The sequence below is a fragment of the Macrotis lagotis genome, chromosome 5 (assembly GCF_037893015.1).
Source record: "Macrotis lagotis isolate mMagLag1 chromosome 5, bilby.v1.9.chrom.fasta, whole genome shotgun sequence".
Classification (NCBI taxonomy): Eukaryota; Metazoa; Chordata; class Mammalia; order Peramelemorphia; family Peramelidae; genus Macrotis; species Macrotis lagotis.
Window position 1 is genome coordinate 212,263,033 of NC_133662.1, and position 19,177 is coordinate 212,282,209.

Sequence of the window (19,177 nt, forward strand, 5' to 3'; positions counted from 1 at the left end):
GACAGAGAGACAGAGAGACAGAGACAGAGATAGAGGGAGAGACAGAGAGACAGAGAGACAGAAATAGAGAGAGACAGAGACAGAGATAGAGAGACAGAGATAGAGAGACAGCGACAAAGAGACAGAGATAGAGACAGAGACAGAGACAGAGGTAGAGAGAGAGACAGAGAGACAGACACAGAGTCAGAGACAGGGTGTCCAAGGTCATGAGCGCACGAGCTCCTCCTGACTTCTCTGCTCTCAGCCCGCCCCGCCCTCCAAGTCCGGGAAGTTGCTGCATCTCCACCGCCGACCGGAGGCGGCGCTCTAGGCCCCCGACGCTCCGGCCGCTCTCTCCGGCCGCGCCTGCGCATTACGCTGGCCTGCCGCGCGCAGCCGCAGTGCGCTGCTAGCCGGCGGGCCGGAGGAAGCCGAGGAGCCTGCAGCCTGCGCCCGGGGAGGAGGCCGGCGGAGAAGGGAAGATGGTGCTGGACCTGGATCTGTTTCGCGTCGATAAGGGCGGGGACCCGGCGCTGATCCGGGAGAGCCAGGAGAAGCGCTTCAAGGACCCGGGGCTGGTGGAGCAGCTGGTGCGGGCGGACAGCGAGTGGCGACGCTGTAAGTGCGGGGCCTCCCCTCGGGCCCCCGGCCCGCCCGCGGCAGGTTGGGAAGGGGTCCCGGGTCCCCCGCCCCCCCCCAGCCCCCCAGCTCGGGCGCAGCCCCCCGGGACCCCTCCCAGGGCCTTCCGGCCGCGGCCGGCGCGGCGCATGCGTGTGCAGAGCGAGCTGTCAGCCTGCCCGCCGGCCCCGGGGCGCCCCCCCCGCCACGCGCGCCCGCGAAGCCCCCGGGACAGCCGCCTTCGGCATTGCGGGCGAGGGGCGGGGGGCCCGGAACGCGGGGTCCCCGGGCCCCGCAGACCGAGGGGCGCCGCGTCCTTTCCGCTTCCCGGCGGCGGAGGAGCCCGGAGCGGGCGCGGCCGCATCCTCCGCCGTCCCAGGGGCTCACTATTTGGCAGGACGCGGCCTCTGACCCGCTCGGCTGACGCAACGCCCGGCAACCAGCCGGGGCCCAGGCGCCAGGGTGATGCGGCCGGGGCCGGGGCCGGGGCCGGGGCCGGGGCCGGGGCCGGGGCCGGGGCCGGGGCCGGGCAGAAATCCCTCCCCAGAGCAGGGGCGCCCAGAATCAGCCGATTCCCTTCGGTGATGACAGTTTAAAGGGACACGTGCAATGCCACAACTTGCCGGAGCATTCACACCCTCCATGTCCTTTCCTGAAGCCTTCTTGTTGCGGCAGAGTCCTGCTGCCTTCGCTGACAGGAGGGGCGGCTACGTGGCGCAGTGGACAGAGCACCGGCCCTGGAGTCAGGAGTCCCTGAGTTCAATTCCAGCCTCAGACACTTCATAATGACCTAGCTGTGTGGCCTTGGGCAAGCCGCTTAACCCCTGCCTTGCAAAAACCTAAAAAAAAAAAACCTGACCAGACACAACCATTATTTATCCTTAGAGAAAAATTAAGCAAGCTCTGACCAAAAGTCAGGAGGCCCAAGTTCTTGAATCAGCTTGGTCCCTAATTTTGCCAAGACCCTGGCCACTCCATATGCAAAAGGAGGTTGTAAAAAGCAAATACACAACTCTCTTGAACAAATAGGCACTTCTTTCCCCTAAATCTGACATCTAAAATGAAGTTGTAACTAATAATTGGTATTGCTTTTCATTGTATATTAATATATCCATTTTCTCATGAAGATATCTCATGTTAGGAATACAGCACATATTAGAATTAGAGGCTCCACATATTTGGTAAGACCCTTTGAGTTCTTCGATAGAGGGAACTCTATCCATGAAAATCAGCAGCTTTTCTACAACTTCTGTTCTTGTAGTAATGTCCATGGCGATGACTCTGAGGGTGACTTAACTGGTATTTATCAGTTTAATCCAGGTCTTCTTGACTCTGAGGCCAGCTGTTTGCACCTGAAGTACCCCATGATAATGAAGTCACAGATTGTGTGACAGTCCACCCCTCCTGCTCCCCTCTTCTTTCCCCCTGTCCCCCTGCCAAAAAAAAAAAAAGACAAGTTTCAGAGAGGTGCTGTTTTAGATTTAGGAAGACCTTGTATACTTCTAGTTTTGTGAATGGATGGGCCACTTCTCTCAGCCTGTTTCCTCATCTATAAAATGGAGATTTTACTTGTAAAGCTCAAATAAATGGTGTAGAGTATGTAAAACTCAGTGCAGTCCATATAGTTGGAAAATGTTTAACAAAATTCAAAAATATACAATACACTATAAATAGGTTATTTGGTTATTTTCTAAGATACTATTTAGCCAGAAGGGATCTGTTTCTATTTGAATTGTATACCACTAGCATAAAGTACCTTGCACACCTCTGCAATTTGTTATTAAACAAATCAATGCTATATGTTTAAGAAGAAATAGGGGCAGCTAGGTGGCGCAGTGGATAAAGCACTGGCCTTGGAGTCAGGAGTACCTGGGTTCAATTCTGGTCTCAGACACTTAATAGTTACCTAGCTTGTATGGCCTTGGGCAAGCCACTTAACCCCATGTGCCTTGAAAAAAAAACAACCTAAAAAAAAAACCAACCTAAAAAGAAGAAGTGAGACTAGCACATCTTCAGAGTGCTTTGAATCCCTTGGATGAAAGAATTTTAAAAGCAGTTCTTTTTAATACAACTATTGGGGGCGACCAGGTGGTGTAGTGGATAAAGCACCAGCCTTGGAGTCAGGAGTACCTGGGTTCAAATCCAGTCTCAGACGCTTAATAATTACCTAGCTGTGTGGCCTTGGGCAAGCCACTTAACCCCATTTGCCTTTGCAAAAAAAAACCCCTAAAAAACAAAACAAATAATACAACTATTGGTCTTCTGGGGCAGCTAGGTGGTGCACTTTAGATTCATCCTCAGACACTAGTAGTATGATTAAAGGCAAGTCACTTAACCCTGACTAAAGGCAAGTTACTTAACCCTGTTTGCCTCAGTTTCTTCATCTGTCAAATCAACTAGAGACAAAATGACAATTCATTCGAGTATCTTAGTCCAGAAAACTCCAATGGGGTGACAAAGAGTCAATCATAACTGAAATGATTGAACAACAGAAAATTGGTTTTCTATGTTTTGAAGCAACAGTAAGCAGTACCAGTTTAATGAGTGTATCATATATTGTAAATAGTTTTTATATTTAAGGTTTACAAAATAGGTTCCTCACAAATTCCTGTGAAATAGGTTAATCTAAATTATTCTTGTTTTACCCAGGAGGAAATTGAAACACATAACGATTGACTTAGGCTCAAGCAACTGGTAATTATTATATAACTTGGACTTGGACAGGGATAGGATCAGCCTAGAGATTTCCAAGGGCCTCCGCAGTTCTGCATCCTGTGATGATAGTAGCAATCAACATTTATGTTATAACCTGTTTCCATTTACAAAGTGCTTTCCCTTCACCAATGTAATCTTCATAAAGGAAGATAAATGTCAAGAGAGTGAAGGATGACTTAGAGGAGAGACTGTTGAAGAGACTGAAGAAGACTTATACTGGGAAATGGCAATAGATGAAGAAAGGCATGGATTTACTAAAGATCTGAGAAGGTTAGGACAGGACTTCATAAACTTATTTTAGTGGAGACAGTGACCTTAGGATCCCCAGTTAGTAAGTATCTGAAACCTGATTTGAGCTCAGGTCCTCCTAAGCCTTGGGCAGCTCCTCTATCTCTCCACTGTGCCACCTAGCTGCTCCTAATCCTTGAAGTTTTGACCCACTCCCAAATTCTCTAATTTCTCATTCTAGCCAAGACACCATATTTGGAACATGGGCCTTCTGGTTTGCTACCAGACAGAAATTCCATGCTCCCCAGAAAGGGTGATTTTTTTTTAAAGATATTATATTAAAAAAAAATTTTTATTAAAGATTTTATTTGAGTTACAATTTTCCCCCCAATCTTACTCCCCCCCCCCACAGAAAGCAATCTGTCAGTCTTTACTTTGTTTCCATGTTGTACATTCATCCAAATTGAGTGTGATGAGAGAGAAATCATATCCTTAAGGAAGAGACAAGAAGTCTAAGAGGTAACAAGATCAGACAATAAGATATCTGGGTTTTTTCCCCTAAATTAAAAGGAATAGTTTTTAGGGTTTTTTTTTTTTTTGCAAGGCAAACAGGGTTAAGTGGCTTGCCCAAGGCCACACAGCTAGGTAATTATTAAGTGTCTGAGACCGGATTTGAACCCAGGTAATCCTGACTCCAGAGCCGGTGCTTTATCCACTACACCACCTAGCCACCCCAAAAGAAATAGTTTTTGAACTTTGTTCAAACTCCACGGCTCTTTCTCTGGATGCAAATGGTATTCTTCATTGCAGACAGCCCAAAATTATCCCTGACTGTTGTACTGATGGAATGAGCGAGTCCATCAAGGTTGATCATCCCCCCCTCCTTGTTGCTGTTAGGGTGTACAGTGTTTTTTCCTGGTTCTGCTCATCTCACTCAGCATAAAGATAATATTTTTTCAGATAAACTTTTTTTTTTTTAGATTTTGGCAAGGCAAATGGGGTTAAGTGGCTTGCCCAAGGCCACACGGCTAGGTAATTATTATTAAGTGTCTGAGACCGGATTTGAACCCAGGTACTCCTGACTCCAGGGCCGGTGCTTTATCCACTGCGCCACCTAGCTGCCCCTCAGATAAACATTTCATCCTTAATCATTTTTGTTTTTCTTCTTTGTACTTTAATGAAAGGTTTCAAAGATCAGAACTGCTGAAGGGAATTTCCTTTATGAAGTCTGCTCATCCCTTCAGCTTAATTTAATCCTGAATCCTTCATTCCTAGGCAGATTTCGGGCAGACAACTTAAACAAGCTGAAGAACTTATGTAGCAAGACAATTGGAGAGAAAATGAAGGTAAGTAAACTATGAAAATGATAAGGATAGGAATGAGATATTTGGCACAGATACTAGTTTCATTCTCATTAAGTTCTATAAGACTAGTATCTCAAGTGCTGCCCCATTTCTTATTTAGTGACTAAATTTATGGGATATTGAGTTAGTTCTCATTTGTATAGAAATTATACAAATCTTCAACTAAGAGCAGTCTCTAGACAGGTGCTAAGAGAATCTATGATTTAATCAATAATAGATATTCCCTTCATTAACATAAATGACAAATCCTCTATGTATTTCATCATAGAGGATCTTCTCTATTTTGGAGATTTTCTTTTTGTTCTCTTTACTTTCTCAAGATTTTGTTAGAACCATACCCAAGTCATTCATCAAATCTTTGCACCATTCTGAAAAATTATGCTGGGAAGTAGATTCCTCTCTTTTTCCAAGTATAACAATTACAGTGCCTGGCACACAAAAGACCTTTAATAATGTTTATTGATAGAGAAAAGGTTCCTTCTGGTGCATTTTAGGCTCATTTCCTCTTGTTCTTTCTTTGCTTTTACACCAGCCACACTTCTAAATAATGCATTCCCCCAAATGAATCCTCCCTTGTAACAAAGAAAAGTAATTAAGCAGGCCAATGAATACATTGACAGAGTGTGTAACATTCCATACCCACAGTCCCTAGCATCTTTACCAAATAAGAAGACATGCTTCTTCATTTCTTGTCCTAAGATTGGTTATTACAATTACTTAGCTTATTATAAAACAGTAATCATTAGTACTATTTTTTTATTGATTGCAAAATATGAGTAGATCAGTGGAACAGACTAAAAAAAGTGAGTCATAAATTATTGAACACTCTTTTAAAAACCCAACAATGCAAACTACTTCATAAGAAAATATGGAAAGTGGGGGCAGCTAGGTGGTGTAGTAGATAAGAGTACTAGCCCTGGAGTCAGGAGAAGCTGAGTTCAAGTTAGGCCTCAGACACTTAGTGATTGCCTAGCTGTGTGGCCTTGAGCAAGTCACTTGATCCCATTGCCTTAAATAAATAAAAAATAAAAAAAAAGAAAATATGAAAATGATTTGGCAGAAATTAGGTTTAAACCAACATTTTGAGAGAGAATTATTTTTGTCCATAATTTTTTTAGAGAAACTATGGCAAAATTAGCCACCCCATTAAAAATGTCTGATGTTCTGAACTCATAATGCCCTACTTCTGCAAAAATGCTGGGAACCTATCTTCTCATCTCTGTCTTTTTTTTTGGGGGGGGAGAAATTTAGTCATTGTGATATCACAGCATAAATCTTTGATTGTTTTATTGTTGTTCTTTCCATTTATGTTCCATTGTCTTGAGAACAACATACACAATGGGTTTAACAATGTGAAGATCAAAAAATTTAAACTTAATGCTACATAATGATAAAGATCAAGCTTAAATTGAGAAGAGTTGAGAAAATACATTCCCTCCCTTTGTTTCAGATGTGGAAAGCTAGGGGTGTGGACTATACTATATATTATCAGCCACAGGTGGTGTTGGTTAGTTTTGTTTGGATTTTTTCACCCTCTTTTAATCTTTGTTTTAAGGCATGACTTGCTGGATAGAAAGGAGGATTGATATATTCAAAGATAAATGTGACATAAAAATTAAAAACAATAAAAATAAGATAATATAAAAAGTACTTAGTTTTTAGCTTTGTCTTATTCTTTTCATTTTCAATATTTTAGTTATTGTTATATTTTCTTCCTGGTTCTGCTTACTTAACTGAATTGGGACAAATTTTCCAAAGGCCCCAAGTTTCTCATGCTTGTAGTTCTTAAGGCTATAATATCTCATCACATTCTACGATTTGTTCACCTATTCTATTTCTCCTGATTCCTTCATCAACAAAGTGATCCCTCTTCTAAAAATCTTTTATATACTTAAAGAAAGTCAAATTGTAGTTCAGCCTCATTTTAGGTAAAATAACTCTTAATACTACTAACCTTGTCTGTGACAAGTTACTTAGTCTCTGTTTGCCTTAGTTTATTCATTTTTATGACTGTTGAACTTGATGGACTCTTGATCATTTGATAGTTTTATGAACTTTCCCTTTATTTAAAAATTACTTTGATCATTTTTCTCTACTTTTTAGATCAAATATTTTTATATCCTTCAAGTTGTGATTGGCTTAAGTGCATACTCTGTGCTGAATAGTAGATACAGAAAGAGGCAAAAGACAGCCCCTAATCTTAAGGAAACCACAGTATCATAGGGTAGACAAAATGCAAGCAATATATGCAAACAAATTATATACGGGATAAATAGGAAAGGGATAAAGAGGGAAAGCCCTAGAAATAAGAAGGGTTGGAAAAGGCTTCCCATAGAAGGTGAGATTTTAGTTTGGGACTTGAAGGAAGTCAAGGAACAGAGATCGAGAGTGTCTGCTAAGTAATGGGGACAGTCAGAGAAAAATGCCTGGAGTTAAGACATGGAGTGACTTGTTTGTGGAATACCAAGAAGTCAAAGTCATTAGATTGAAGTTGGGAGTGTTGGGAGTGAGTAAGAAGCCTGGGAAAGTGTGGGGTGGGGGTGGGGGGGCAGACTAGGTCATAAAGGATTTTGAATTCCAGTGCCAAATGGCATTTTGTATTTGATCCTAAAGGTGATCGGGAGCTGTTGGAGTTTATGGAGTGGGGATGATGGTCAAACTTGGACTTTAAGAAAGTCACTTTGGTGATTGAATGGAGGGTGGATTGGATAAGGGAGGGACATGAGACAGGCCAAACCCACCAACCTGGTATTACAATACTCCAGGGACAGCTGTGTCAGAGGAGAGAAGGGAGTATATTAGAGAGATTCAGTAAAAGCAAATTGACAGGCCTTGACAAAAACTTGGGGAGGGCAGGTGAGAGATAATAAAGATCCAGGATGATCTAAGTGGTGAGCCTGAAGGACTGGGAGAATTATAATAATAGGGAAGGTAAGAAGACCAGAGGATTTAAGGGGAAAGATAATGAGTTCAGGTTTGGACAGGTTGTATTTAAAATGTCTGTGGGAAATCCAGCTCAAAATATCCAATAGACATAAATCCAAAAGACACAGATTTGGATCTGTGATGCAGCAAGATGACCAATGAAGACTCTGCTGGAAAGTTGTTAGTTTTTTTAAGTTTCAATAAATTACTCTTCTACTGGCACTTACTTTTTTTGTTTTGTTTTTTTCTTTTTTCCCATTTATTTATTTATTCTTATTTTGTACAGATGTTTTTTATACATTACTAAAATATTCTCGTTTAAGAGTAAACATAATACCCCCTCCCCCAAAAAAATATAGACCCGCATGAGTGATAAAGAAAAGGAGAGAAAAAAATTAAAATTAATATTAAAAAATAATAATAATAATTGTAGGTATGGCCAGGTGGCACAGTGGCCCTGGAGCCAGGAGCACCTGAGCTCAAGTCCGGCCCCATACATCCAACAATCACCCAGCTGTGTGACCCCATGCAAGCCACCCCAACCCCATTGCCCTGCAAAAACCAAAATAATAATAATAATAATAAAATAGTAATAATAATAATAATAGTAGTAGGGGTGGCTGGGTGGCGGACAGAACACTGGCCCTTGAGCCAGGAGCACCTGGATCCAAATCCGGCCCCAGGCACCCAACAATCACACAGCTGTGCGGCCCCAGGCAGGCCACCTAGCCCTATTTGCCTTGCAACCCCCCCCCAAAAAAAAAATAATAATAAAAAAATGTGCTTCAGTCTGTGTTCTAACACCACCAGCTCTGTCACAGGTGGATCACATTCTTTATGATAAGTCTATCACAAAAGTTACTTCCATATTTTTCCACTGTTGGCACTTTTTAATAAAACTGTTGCATATTTGGCAAATGACCTTCTATGACCTTTAGATATCTATAGTCATGGAAATTATTTTCTCTGGGAATCTTGACTATGTTGTTGTGGAACTATTTGCATACTGTTTGTATCCTGGCTGAGGTCCCAGAACTGTATTATTTCCCTTCTTTCCCTCCCAGTCTCCTCTCCCCCCACTTTCCCCCCAGTGCTCTCTTTGGATATATACACAAACATTGCCAGTCATTCTCCATTGCAAGGAAATGAAACTGTGTGTTCCAATTTTGATAAAACAGTCCTACACTTGACTTGATTGTCAGCTGCATAGTATGGCAGGACAATTTTCTTGACTCCTTTGGAAGCTCCTATTAATTCAAAGAGTTCTTCAGTGAAAAGTGACCTACTGGGTATACTTCCTATCTTTGAGATTCTTACATAGACAACATCCATTTGTGATTTGATATTTAGGCAGTTTGGTTTTCTTCCCTAGATACATTCAACTCAACAAATATTAAGTTGCTTCTAGAGGCAGCTAGATGAGTACATTGGATAGAGTACTAGATCTGAGTTCGAATTCAATCTTGGATTCTTACTAGTTGTGTGATCTTAGGCAAGTCACTTAACATTCCTCTGCTGTAGTTTCCTCAACTCTAAAATTCTCTATATTTACCTCACAGGAATGTTTGTTGTGACAATCAAATGAGATAATATTTGTAAAAAGTGCTATATAAATGTTTATTTCCTCCTTTCATCCCTTCTTTCTATATCATTGGAGACACAAAGACAAAAATGAAGCAACCCCCACCTTTAAGGAATTTATATTCTACCGGATACATTCCTTTCTCCCTTTAAGTCTCATTCAGTGTTTTTTCTTCCCTTTTATCCAAGTCATATTGAGTAATCATCCTTTCCTTTTAAGGAACTGTACATCTTCAATTTGTTTATGCAGAATATAATGATAGGGATACTGAAGGAGTAGTGTCTGCTCTCTACCAGCTATTTCTATAGGAGCAAGTCACATATTTAGGGAAATAGAATTTATAACTAAGAAGCTTCTGGAGATCATGGAGTCCATTTCCCTAATTTTATAGATGGATATTCAGTTCTGGGAAGGGAGATTACTTGCCAATCTTTTTTTTTTAGATTTTTGCAAGGCAGATGGGGTTAAGTGGCTTGCCCAAGGCCACACAGCTAGGTAATTATTAAGTGTCTGAGACTGGATTTGAATCCAGGTACTCCTGACTCCAAGGCTGGTGCTTTATCCACTATGCCACCTAGCCACCTTAACTTGCCAATCTTTTGCAGCAGAACTTGAATTCTAATCCAGTGCTCTGTTCAAGTTGCCATAGCTCCCTACTAGGTCTAAAGAGGGAGCTTGAGCATTTGCCTTGAAAAAGAAATGTCCCAGTGTCACCAGAGCCTTGTATTCTAACTCTGCTCTTTAGTGTTCAGTGTCAGCTATGACTCAATTCTCCCCAAAAGTGTCATGTTCTTTGACTTTCATGGCCTTCCAAACTTCTTATCTGTTGTTGGAAAGGGACAAGTAACTCCCAATTTTCACCAAATGAATTTCTCAGTTTTCTACGGGTTTTTCCCTATCTTCTTTATCAGAAGCAGTATTATATAATAAATAGAGGATCTCCCTGTAAGTTCTGCATCCTGTACTGGTTGGGGGGGTCCCTGGGCTAGTCATTTAACCTGTCAGGTCTCTAGACAACTTTCTACGATTGTAAACTGCAAATAATTGGTACAAGCCAGCATCACTAGAAAGCATTTCCAAACTGGCTTCCTCAGAACTATGAAACACAGGTGAAGATCAAAAATAATTCCCAAGTGTCCCCATATTATTTGTCTCCTAGTCTCTGTGTTTAGATTAAGTGAAGAAAAGAGGATGTGAATTTGTGGACAACCTTACTTAGGTCAGGAGTACTTATTTGAAAGGTACTTGGTCAAGAGTGTGTTTTTTGTAGTTTGGTTGTGTTGAGGAGTGATGATGAGAAGGACTGATAAGAAAAGAAAATTCTTCTAAAATTCTCAAAACATTTACAGTTGAATGGCAACTTTGGGCAAAATGTATTATAAAATAATGGCAAAGAGCCTGATTTCCTAATCCTGCTACATACTGATGGGTTGCTTAAATTTGGACAAAGCACAATGGTCCCAGTTTTGTTTATTTTTAAGTGAGTTATTTCTCTTATACTCCTTCCATTCCTGCAGATCTCAGTCCATCCATATTTTATCCTGTGCAGATATTTTTCCTTTATCTTTCCTTTAATCCTCCTTAGAGAATTAACCCAATACATTAGAAATTTTCTTCCAATTATTTTAATATTTAATTACCTTATTCTCAAGTAGCTGGGCTGCTTCCTTTTCTGGAATATGCATATCCTTTATATTGTCTTTTTAAAAAAAGTTTTATTATATTTTTTAAACATCTGTGTCATTTCTTAATGACTATACCATCCTTACTCCAAAACCTCTTCTAACAGACTACAGTTAAGCAAAACAATCAACACAGTGGTCATTTTGAAAAGTGTATGCTTCATTCTGCACATGTGGCCTCATATATCTCTAACAAGAGCCGGGAGGCGCACTTCTCTGTTACTACTTTGAAGTCAGATTTAGTCACTTCTTTTCTCTTTCATTGTTCTTTTCTCTGACCTTATTGTGATCATCATATAAATCATTCTCCTGGTTGTACTCACTTCACTCAGCATCAGTTGATCTATGACTTGCCAGGATTCTCGGAATTCTTCATATTTTTAATTTTTTTACATTTAATAGTCTCTTACATTTAAATGCTGCTATTTATTCAAGTTTTCTGTAGTTGATAGACCCTGGCAGCTCTTCGCTACCACAAAAAGGACTGCTATCGGTATTTTTATCTCTCTGGGACCTTTCCCTCTGTTTCTGACCTAAGTGAGGTATGAGGATTTCTTTTATGCTATTTCTTCATGTTTGTCCATATTCTAGGATTACTGAAAAAATACTTAAAGTTAATAAAATAGTTTGAACTTTTTCAAAATTATTTTATATCAAAGTCTTTATTAGGTGTACATTTATAGAACTATGTTGGAGTTTTTCTCTTATAGTGTTGGATTTCTTTCTTTTTACAGAAAAAAGAGCCTGTGGGAGACAATGAATCCTTACCAGAGAATGTGTTGAATCTTGATGACCTGACTGCAGACATAATAGCGGTATGTTAGATTTTCTTTTTTGCTGGCACAGCATGACTGAATTCAGTTTTCTGTCCTTTTTTTTCCTGTGATCTTATTCTGAAATTCCAAGTATAGGCACTCAACTCTACTGTCCTTATTTCCTTCAACTTTTCTGAACTTGCACAGTTTGCAAAATAAAAAGCCTAAACATAGGTCACTCCTTTACTGTCCCCTATATTCCAAAGTCTTCATTGTTCATTAATGATGAGCAGATGAAAAATAGCTGTGGAAAGGAGAAATGTAGAGTGGAAATTGAAAAAGTTGGTGTGCTAGACCAACATTTAGGTTTAGGTAATTTCATTTTTTCCTTCTTTACTTCCCAAATACAATCCAGTGTTTTGAATTTGAATCTACAAATATATTTACTGCTGTATGACCATCATTGTACAGTGCTGTGAGAAAGACAAAGGAAGTATCAGGAAACTTTCCTAGGAAAACTATAAATATATAAAACAATTGGGAAACAATAAAAGATAATATCTACTTTATTACTTAATTAGAATTCTCAGGAAGATTTCAGAGAGAATTCTTATGAGGGATCCCATACTATGCTATACCATCAAAACTCACAGTATATAGAGAGGGAAAATGGATGGAAATCCACCTGTGTTCTAGGCATTCCAGGGAAAACATGAATATGATTATAAGATTTGGATATTTTGCATATTTAATCCCTCCATGTACTAATTCTCAATACTTTGAAAACCCAAGTTGTTGTTGTTGTTTGTAAAATGAGACAGTGGTTTTTTTTTGTTGGTTTTTTTTTTTTTTTGTGAATTCACATAATGAGGAGTCAGGTTACTCAGATCTGTTCTTAGCTCTAAGACCCCAACTTAGAGTAACCTGGAACTGGCCTGGGTTTCTTGATGTATAGAGCCTGAAAGTGACACAAATAAAAAAAGTCCGACTCCTCATTGATGAAGCCATTGTCAAGTGTGATGCTGAGAGGATACAATTAGAAGCAGAGCGATTTGAAAGTCTCCGAGAAATTGGGAACCTCCTCCATCCCTCTGTACCCATCAGTAATGACGAGGTAAGTGCAGAAAACCATATTAAGAAAGTATCTTAAATTGCTGTCTCTGTTCATGGGGGAAGAACTGTGAAACATTGGCACTCGCTGAATAACAGGCCCTGGGTCACAAGCAAGTTCTTTGTGTCTTCCTTCTGCCCACCAGTTGGGAATTGAAGCAGTCAGATCCCAGCCTGATTAGGAAGTAGCAGAGGCAGCAGGTAGGAAGAGATGCTGGCACAGAAGTCTCTTCTAAATGGGACTGCTCTCCCACACTGCTTGTTGCCCAGGGAAGCAGGGGGTTTGGTGGGAGGGGTCTGCTAAATCAACCTAACCCCCTCACCCACACCCAACTGAGAAGAGGCAGGTTGAAGGGAAATCTGCATGATAAAAGTTTCCTGTGGAGCTGGAGCTTCCAGAGCACAAAGCAGCTCTGAGCTCAGTCTTTGTTCTATGACACCCCAGCCATAGCAAGGCCCATCTGTGCCTCTTTCATTCATTCTCTGTTGAGCATTAAACTCTCTGAGGCCTGGTGTGCAAGAGACTACAGAGCTGAGACAGGCAGTCGGGGTCAAGGCCCTGAGCCCGCCCCTAGTATGGCCTCTGGACCAATGAGCACCAGCAAAAAAGAGATTGCATTCTCACCAGTATGCAGGCAGTGCTGATTGTCACAAGAAGGTTGCCCTGGTAGGGGCCTTTCTAGAAGGGGGGCAGAGTCATTTAAAAGGGTAAAAGCAAAAAGAGGACTCCAGGTCTCCTGAAAACTCATGATCTCATTCATCATGTTTCCAGTCTCCTGGACTTTCCAATCCAGCATTTATGCCTTGAATAAAGCTCCATGCAATGTCTCTACTCTAGGCTCTGTTTACAGTGAACAAAGCTCAGTTGTGATTAGTTAGAGGCTTTCTTCACAAAACTGTTCACTCTTAGAGTAGGAGTGAGACAAAGCTCAGTTGTGAGCAAGCTAGGGGCCTTCTTCACAAAACTATTTCCTCTTGGTGTAGGCATCAGATAGAAGGTGATTACAGAATGAGGACTCCTTGTTCTCTCTCTCTTTCCTGTATGTATTCAGGATGCTGACAACAAAGTAGAGAGGATTTGGGGTGATTGTACTGTGAGAAAGAAATATTCTCATGTGGACCTGGTGGTGATGGTGGACGGCTTTGAAGGTGAAAAAGGAGCAGTGGTGGCTGGAAGCCGAGGCTACTTCCTAAAGGTGAGATTCGGGAAAGAGTGTCTAGAGAAAGATGAGTCTGTAGAACAGACCAGCCTGCTAGAGAGAACCGTCTTTGTTGTCTCATCTCTATAAGACATTGGTATTGTATTCAAATCCTGTCACTCAAGTGGACAGTGAGAGATTTTGATTGGAGTCAAATGTCAATAGTGAGAGGGAAAAGGTAAAAAGAGCATATTAAATTCTTGTCTGGGGTGGGTTCCATCTACTCATTATTTAGCCAAGAAAGCAGTTAATTCTAATAGTGGGTGATTGTTTTCTAGGCATGAGTGTTTCTTGAAGCCATTCCAAATGGGGCCTCTTTTGGAAAACCAAAGGTCATGGTTTTTACACCTGCTTCCTCACTAAGCAGCTGGGAAAGGTCACCACTATTTCTTATGTCTGCTACCCAGATGTCCCTTGGGAGTGATGGTTAGTCCCAATTGGGTTAGTTTAAAGAGATGTCCAAGAGGGAGGAGGTTGGGGTCTGAACTTCTTTAAATTAGTTAGTCCCCCAAAACACTCATTCTAGACTTGATTCTTTTCACTTCTGAAAAAGTATCCACAGAAATCCCATCATCTTTTTAATTACCCCTAAGCACATGTCATTACTAATGAGAATTCCTATCTCCAGCCAGAATTACTGCTAAAAGAGAACCCAGTGAAAGGGAAATGCAGTGTTTTAAAAAACAAGCTGGAGGAGGCCTTGCTTTGAGTTCCTTTTTAATAGTAGAGTCGGGGGGAAAAGTAGGGTCTGCTGTCATATTTTTTTAATGAATTAAGTATTTATTCATTTTTGGTTTTTGCAAGACAATGGGGTTAAGTGACTTGCACCTAGGTAATTATTAAGTGTCTGAGACTAGGACTGGATAGCCAGGGTATTTTCCAGATTTCAAAGTTTGTGCTTTTCCTCAAAGGGATTTCATTTAGTGGCACTTGGAGGCAAATAACCTCCTGGATTTGTTGCTTACAATTCAGAAGTTTTCTTGGCTTCTTCAGTAATGACTAGATTTTTCTAGGTCCTGTCTACCAAACTCCTCCTGTTTTAATTCTGGCACCTGGCTTAACTCTTCAAGATTCAATAAACTCTTTGTTCCACAGGGAGTCCTTGTGTTCTTGGAGCAAGCCCTTATCCAGTTTGCCCTTCGAACCCTTGCTAGCAGGGGCTACACTCCTATCTACACCCCTTTCTTCATGAGAAAAGAGGTGATGCAGGAGGTGGCGCAACTCAGCCAATTTGATGAGGAACTGTACAAGGTGTGTATCCTGGGACCAAATGGACAATCTCTGTGCATAAGGAAGATAAACCTGCCTGTAGTGGGAGAGAGAGACCACTGGCAAAAATCTTTTAGGGAGCCAGCAGAGTTAGAAGAGAGGAAAAGTGATTACAGCACTGGCTAACTGATGAGAGCTTATTATCTACTTGCTCTTCCCCCTTGTTCAGTGCTTTGGAGGGAGGATCCCTGAAGTTCCAGCCCAGAGGGGCACCTCCCTTGTCTCACTCATCTGAGCCATTCTGTATCAGGTGGCCCAGCTAAACTCAGTGTTTCTTCTTGTTAGCTACAACAGGAGAGGGGAAAGAGGTGGGTATTCCTTCAGTGTAGTAAAATATAAAGAGGGCTTGATTTGGAGTCACGAGTGGTTTGGGTCAGTCAGTTCTGCTTTGCCATGTGACCTTGGGCCAGTCCTTTCACAACCCTTAAGTCTCATTTTCCTCAACTGTAAAATGAGGTTTGTCTAAATGACTTTCAATACCACTTACAGTTCTAAAATCTGGGCTGTGATCCTTGCAGGTGATTGGTAAAGGCAGTGAAAAATCTGATGATAATTCCTATGATGAAAAGTACTTGATTGCTACATCAGAACAGCCTATTGCCGCTCTACACCGGGATGAGTGGCTTCGGCCAGAGGACTTGCCCATCAAGTATGCTGGCTTTTCTACCTGCTTCCGCCAGGAGGTGGGCTCCCATGGTCGTGACACTCGTGGCATCTTTCGGGTTCACCAGTTTGAGAAGGTGAGTAGATAGAGTCAGAATAAGGAGCAGAAATTCCTCTCTATCCAAGATAGCTAGAGGAAATAATCTAATCTGATAGTGAGTCCATTGAGGTCACTTTGGACCACATCCCTCCTCTTTTGCTCCTGCCCGAAAAGTGCCTCTCCTTATTTGTAGGCTCCATGACTCCTTAGTTGTGTCCCCAACTTTCTAGGGAGAGAAAAACAATCTCAGAATATGGCTCTTACTCTGCATCCATTTCTTTCATTGAACTTTCTAGTTTGGGGATTGTTTTTGGTGGAGAACTTAAAGGAGAAGAATTCTGGTTTAATAGAATAATTTATTAAGGGAAAGGGCAAGAGAGTCCTGAATATGTCCTGCCTCTGACACTCATTGTGTAGCCATTGACAAGTCACTGCTTCTCTGAGCCTGTTTTCTTCTTTGTATCTGGGGGATAAAAATGGCTGCAGTGCCTTCCTTACAGGAGATTGCATACCTTAAAGTGTTATCTGTCAGTGGTATTGGGGAGCTCTGACTGTTCTGGGGCCCTGGCATTCAGTGCCCCCGATGGCCATCTCTAGCTGCTGGACCCCATGGGCTCAGGGTGGCAGGTCAACAGCAAAAGAGCCAGATAATTCAATTCTCTACCTCCCCAGTCCTTCTGATCCTCCAGATCCTCTGCTGATCCATCCTAACCTTGCACTGTTGCTGCCTTTGCCTTGGCTCACTCTCTAGATCGAGCAATTTGTCTATGCATCACCACATGACAACAAATCATGGGAGATGTTTGAAGAGATGATCAGCACTGCCGAGGAGTTCTACCAAGCCCTGGGCATACCGTACCACATTGTGAATATTGTCTCAGGTATGCAACCCACAGTGACTGCCCACTGTCTTCGCTGTCTCTTCTCACTGCATCCCAGAGATATCTTCATCATTTGGACTACTTGACAGAGATATAAAACAGCCCTACTAATTGGATACATTAATTAAATGATTATAATTCCATCTGTAAACTGAAATTAAAATATGTGCTCTTCTCACTGCTCTGGAATTAGCATATAAATTTTACTACCTTGGGAAAAGGACCTTTAGTGAGTTTCAGACACCTCCTTTCTGTGCTGCATTCTGTGCTATAGTTGATGGGAATGAGATAAAGGGAAAGTAGCTTCAGCCCAACTTGATAGGGAGTTCAGTGAAAGGAAGTAGAAAATCCCTGAGTCCTGGCAAAGTTTTCCATTCCTCTGTCATGAATTTTGGGGTTTTTCTTCCCAGGTTCTTTGAATCATGCTGCCAGTAAGAAGCTGGACCTGGAGGCCTGGTTCCCTGGCTCAGGAGCCTTCCGTGAATTAGTGTCCTGCTCCAATTGCACAGACTATCAGGCCCGCCGACTCCGCATCCGCTATGGACAAACCAAGAAGATGATGGATAAGGTAGGAGGCCCTGGGCTTAGAGTTAGAGCATAGTTCATAGCAAATTGAAGCCTGCAGAAGGAGGCAAGTCCGGCAGCGTCCAGGGTGGATAGTCAGAGTTGACACCAGCTCAAGTCTTTGGCTTGAGAGAAGGATGACTAATTCCTTGCACGAACTCGTTGAAGATAGTTGCTGGGCTTCAGGGTGGCCAACAGCACCTGGGTTTGAGTAACACTGGGCGGGGGGGGGCACCTTCTTCCAGGTGGAGTTTGTCCATATGCTCAATGCCACTATGTGTGCCACCACTCGTACCATCTGCGCCATCCTAGAAAACTACCAGACAGAGAAGGGCATCCTTGTGCCAGAGAAGTTAAAGGAATTCATGCCATCAGGTGAGACTTCTTCCCCTTGTTCCTCTCTTTCTCTGCTCAGTTTCCCTATACTCTCTTACTACCCACCTTACATCTCAGATCCCAACTGGAAGACACCTTCCCTCCCCCCCTTACCTGTTTCCTTCCTTTTCTCCTCCTAGCCCCCCAATGTACTCAAGAGTTTTCTTGTTTTACATTTATCTCAAACACTTTGTCTTCTGAGCCTCTCAAAGATCATAATAAAGGAAATGAAACAAACAGGAGAGAAATACAAATGTAGCTAAAATCATAGTTCAAGGAAGAGTGTCATTATAAAATTTCCTTTCCTGGAGGGTCTGTTCACTCAGTTCTTCCATGGGCTCTTTACCTCCTACTCCCTAACCATTAGAAACCATTTGGTTTTGTCCTTTTTCCTTCTAGGGCTTCAAGAATTGATCCCCTTTGTCAAACCCGCCCCAATTGACCAGGAGCCATCCAAGAAACAAAAGAAACAGCATGAGGGTGGCAAAAAGAAAATGCCTGCAGGAGATGCGGCTTTGGAAGGTCGGCTGCAGAACATGGAGGTCACTGATGCCTGAACTTAGCTTCCTCAACTTCCCATTCTTTCATCTCTGAAAGCCCCTGTCCCTGCCCAGGGATAACAGAACCACCCATCCCATTCTGGCTCTGAAGCTAAGAGAACCAGTCTGCTCTCACAACACACCAGTCTGCTCTCACAATACACCAGTCTGCTCTCACAACATACCAGTCTGCTCTCACAACGCACCTGCCTCTGCCTGGACATAGGATTTTATTTGATGACTGACAAAATGTATAATAAAGAATCTGTGGAAGGGCCAGTGCTTCTTCACTCATCCTCACTGCACATTATTGCTATATCTGACCCTTGTCACTGCCTTGCTATCTATGCCTGCCCTTCTGCATCAGTTGTCACTGAGTTTTCTGTTTCACAAAAATAATTGCCCTTTGACTTTGAGTAGGGGTATCTCCCACTAGTCTGGAGTACCAAGCCAAGCATGGAAATTTCTATCCAGGCCCTGGAGATCTAAAGTGGAGGCGGGGGGGAGAAAAGTGAAACTTTAGGGAATACAGATTTACTGGCCTGGAACATAGTGGTTTTAATGATGACTGCTATTGGGCAGGGACAACTACATACAATCAATGATTGATTTGTAAAGCTTCACAAGTCCTTTGCTGCAGGGGTGGTACAGGAATACTTCATTAATTCAGATCAATTGAATTAATGCAT

At 42.0% G+C, this 19,177-nt stretch overlaps 1 protein-coding gene across 1 annotated transcript; it reads left to right on the forward strand.

Moving 5' to 3' along the window:
* The first annotated feature begins 373 nt into the window (after positions 1–373).
* On the forward strand, positions 374–18,865 carry SARS1 (seryl-tRNA synthetase 1). Its single transcript, XM_074188332.1, has 11 exons — positions 374–597; positions 4,816–4,886; positions 11,828–11,908; positions 12,804–12,962; positions 14,011–14,154; positions 15,253–15,408; positions 15,945–16,166; positions 16,881–17,010; positions 17,421–17,578; positions 17,820–17,949; positions 18,349–18,865. The coding sequence occupies exons 1-11, from the start codon at positions 462–464 to the stop codon at positions 18,504–18,506; spliced, it is 1,545 nt and encodes a 514-aa protein (XP_074044433.1). The 5' UTR covers positions 374–461; the 3' UTR covers positions 18,507–18,865.
* The last annotated feature ends 312 nt before the right edge of the window (positions 18,866–19,177 follow it).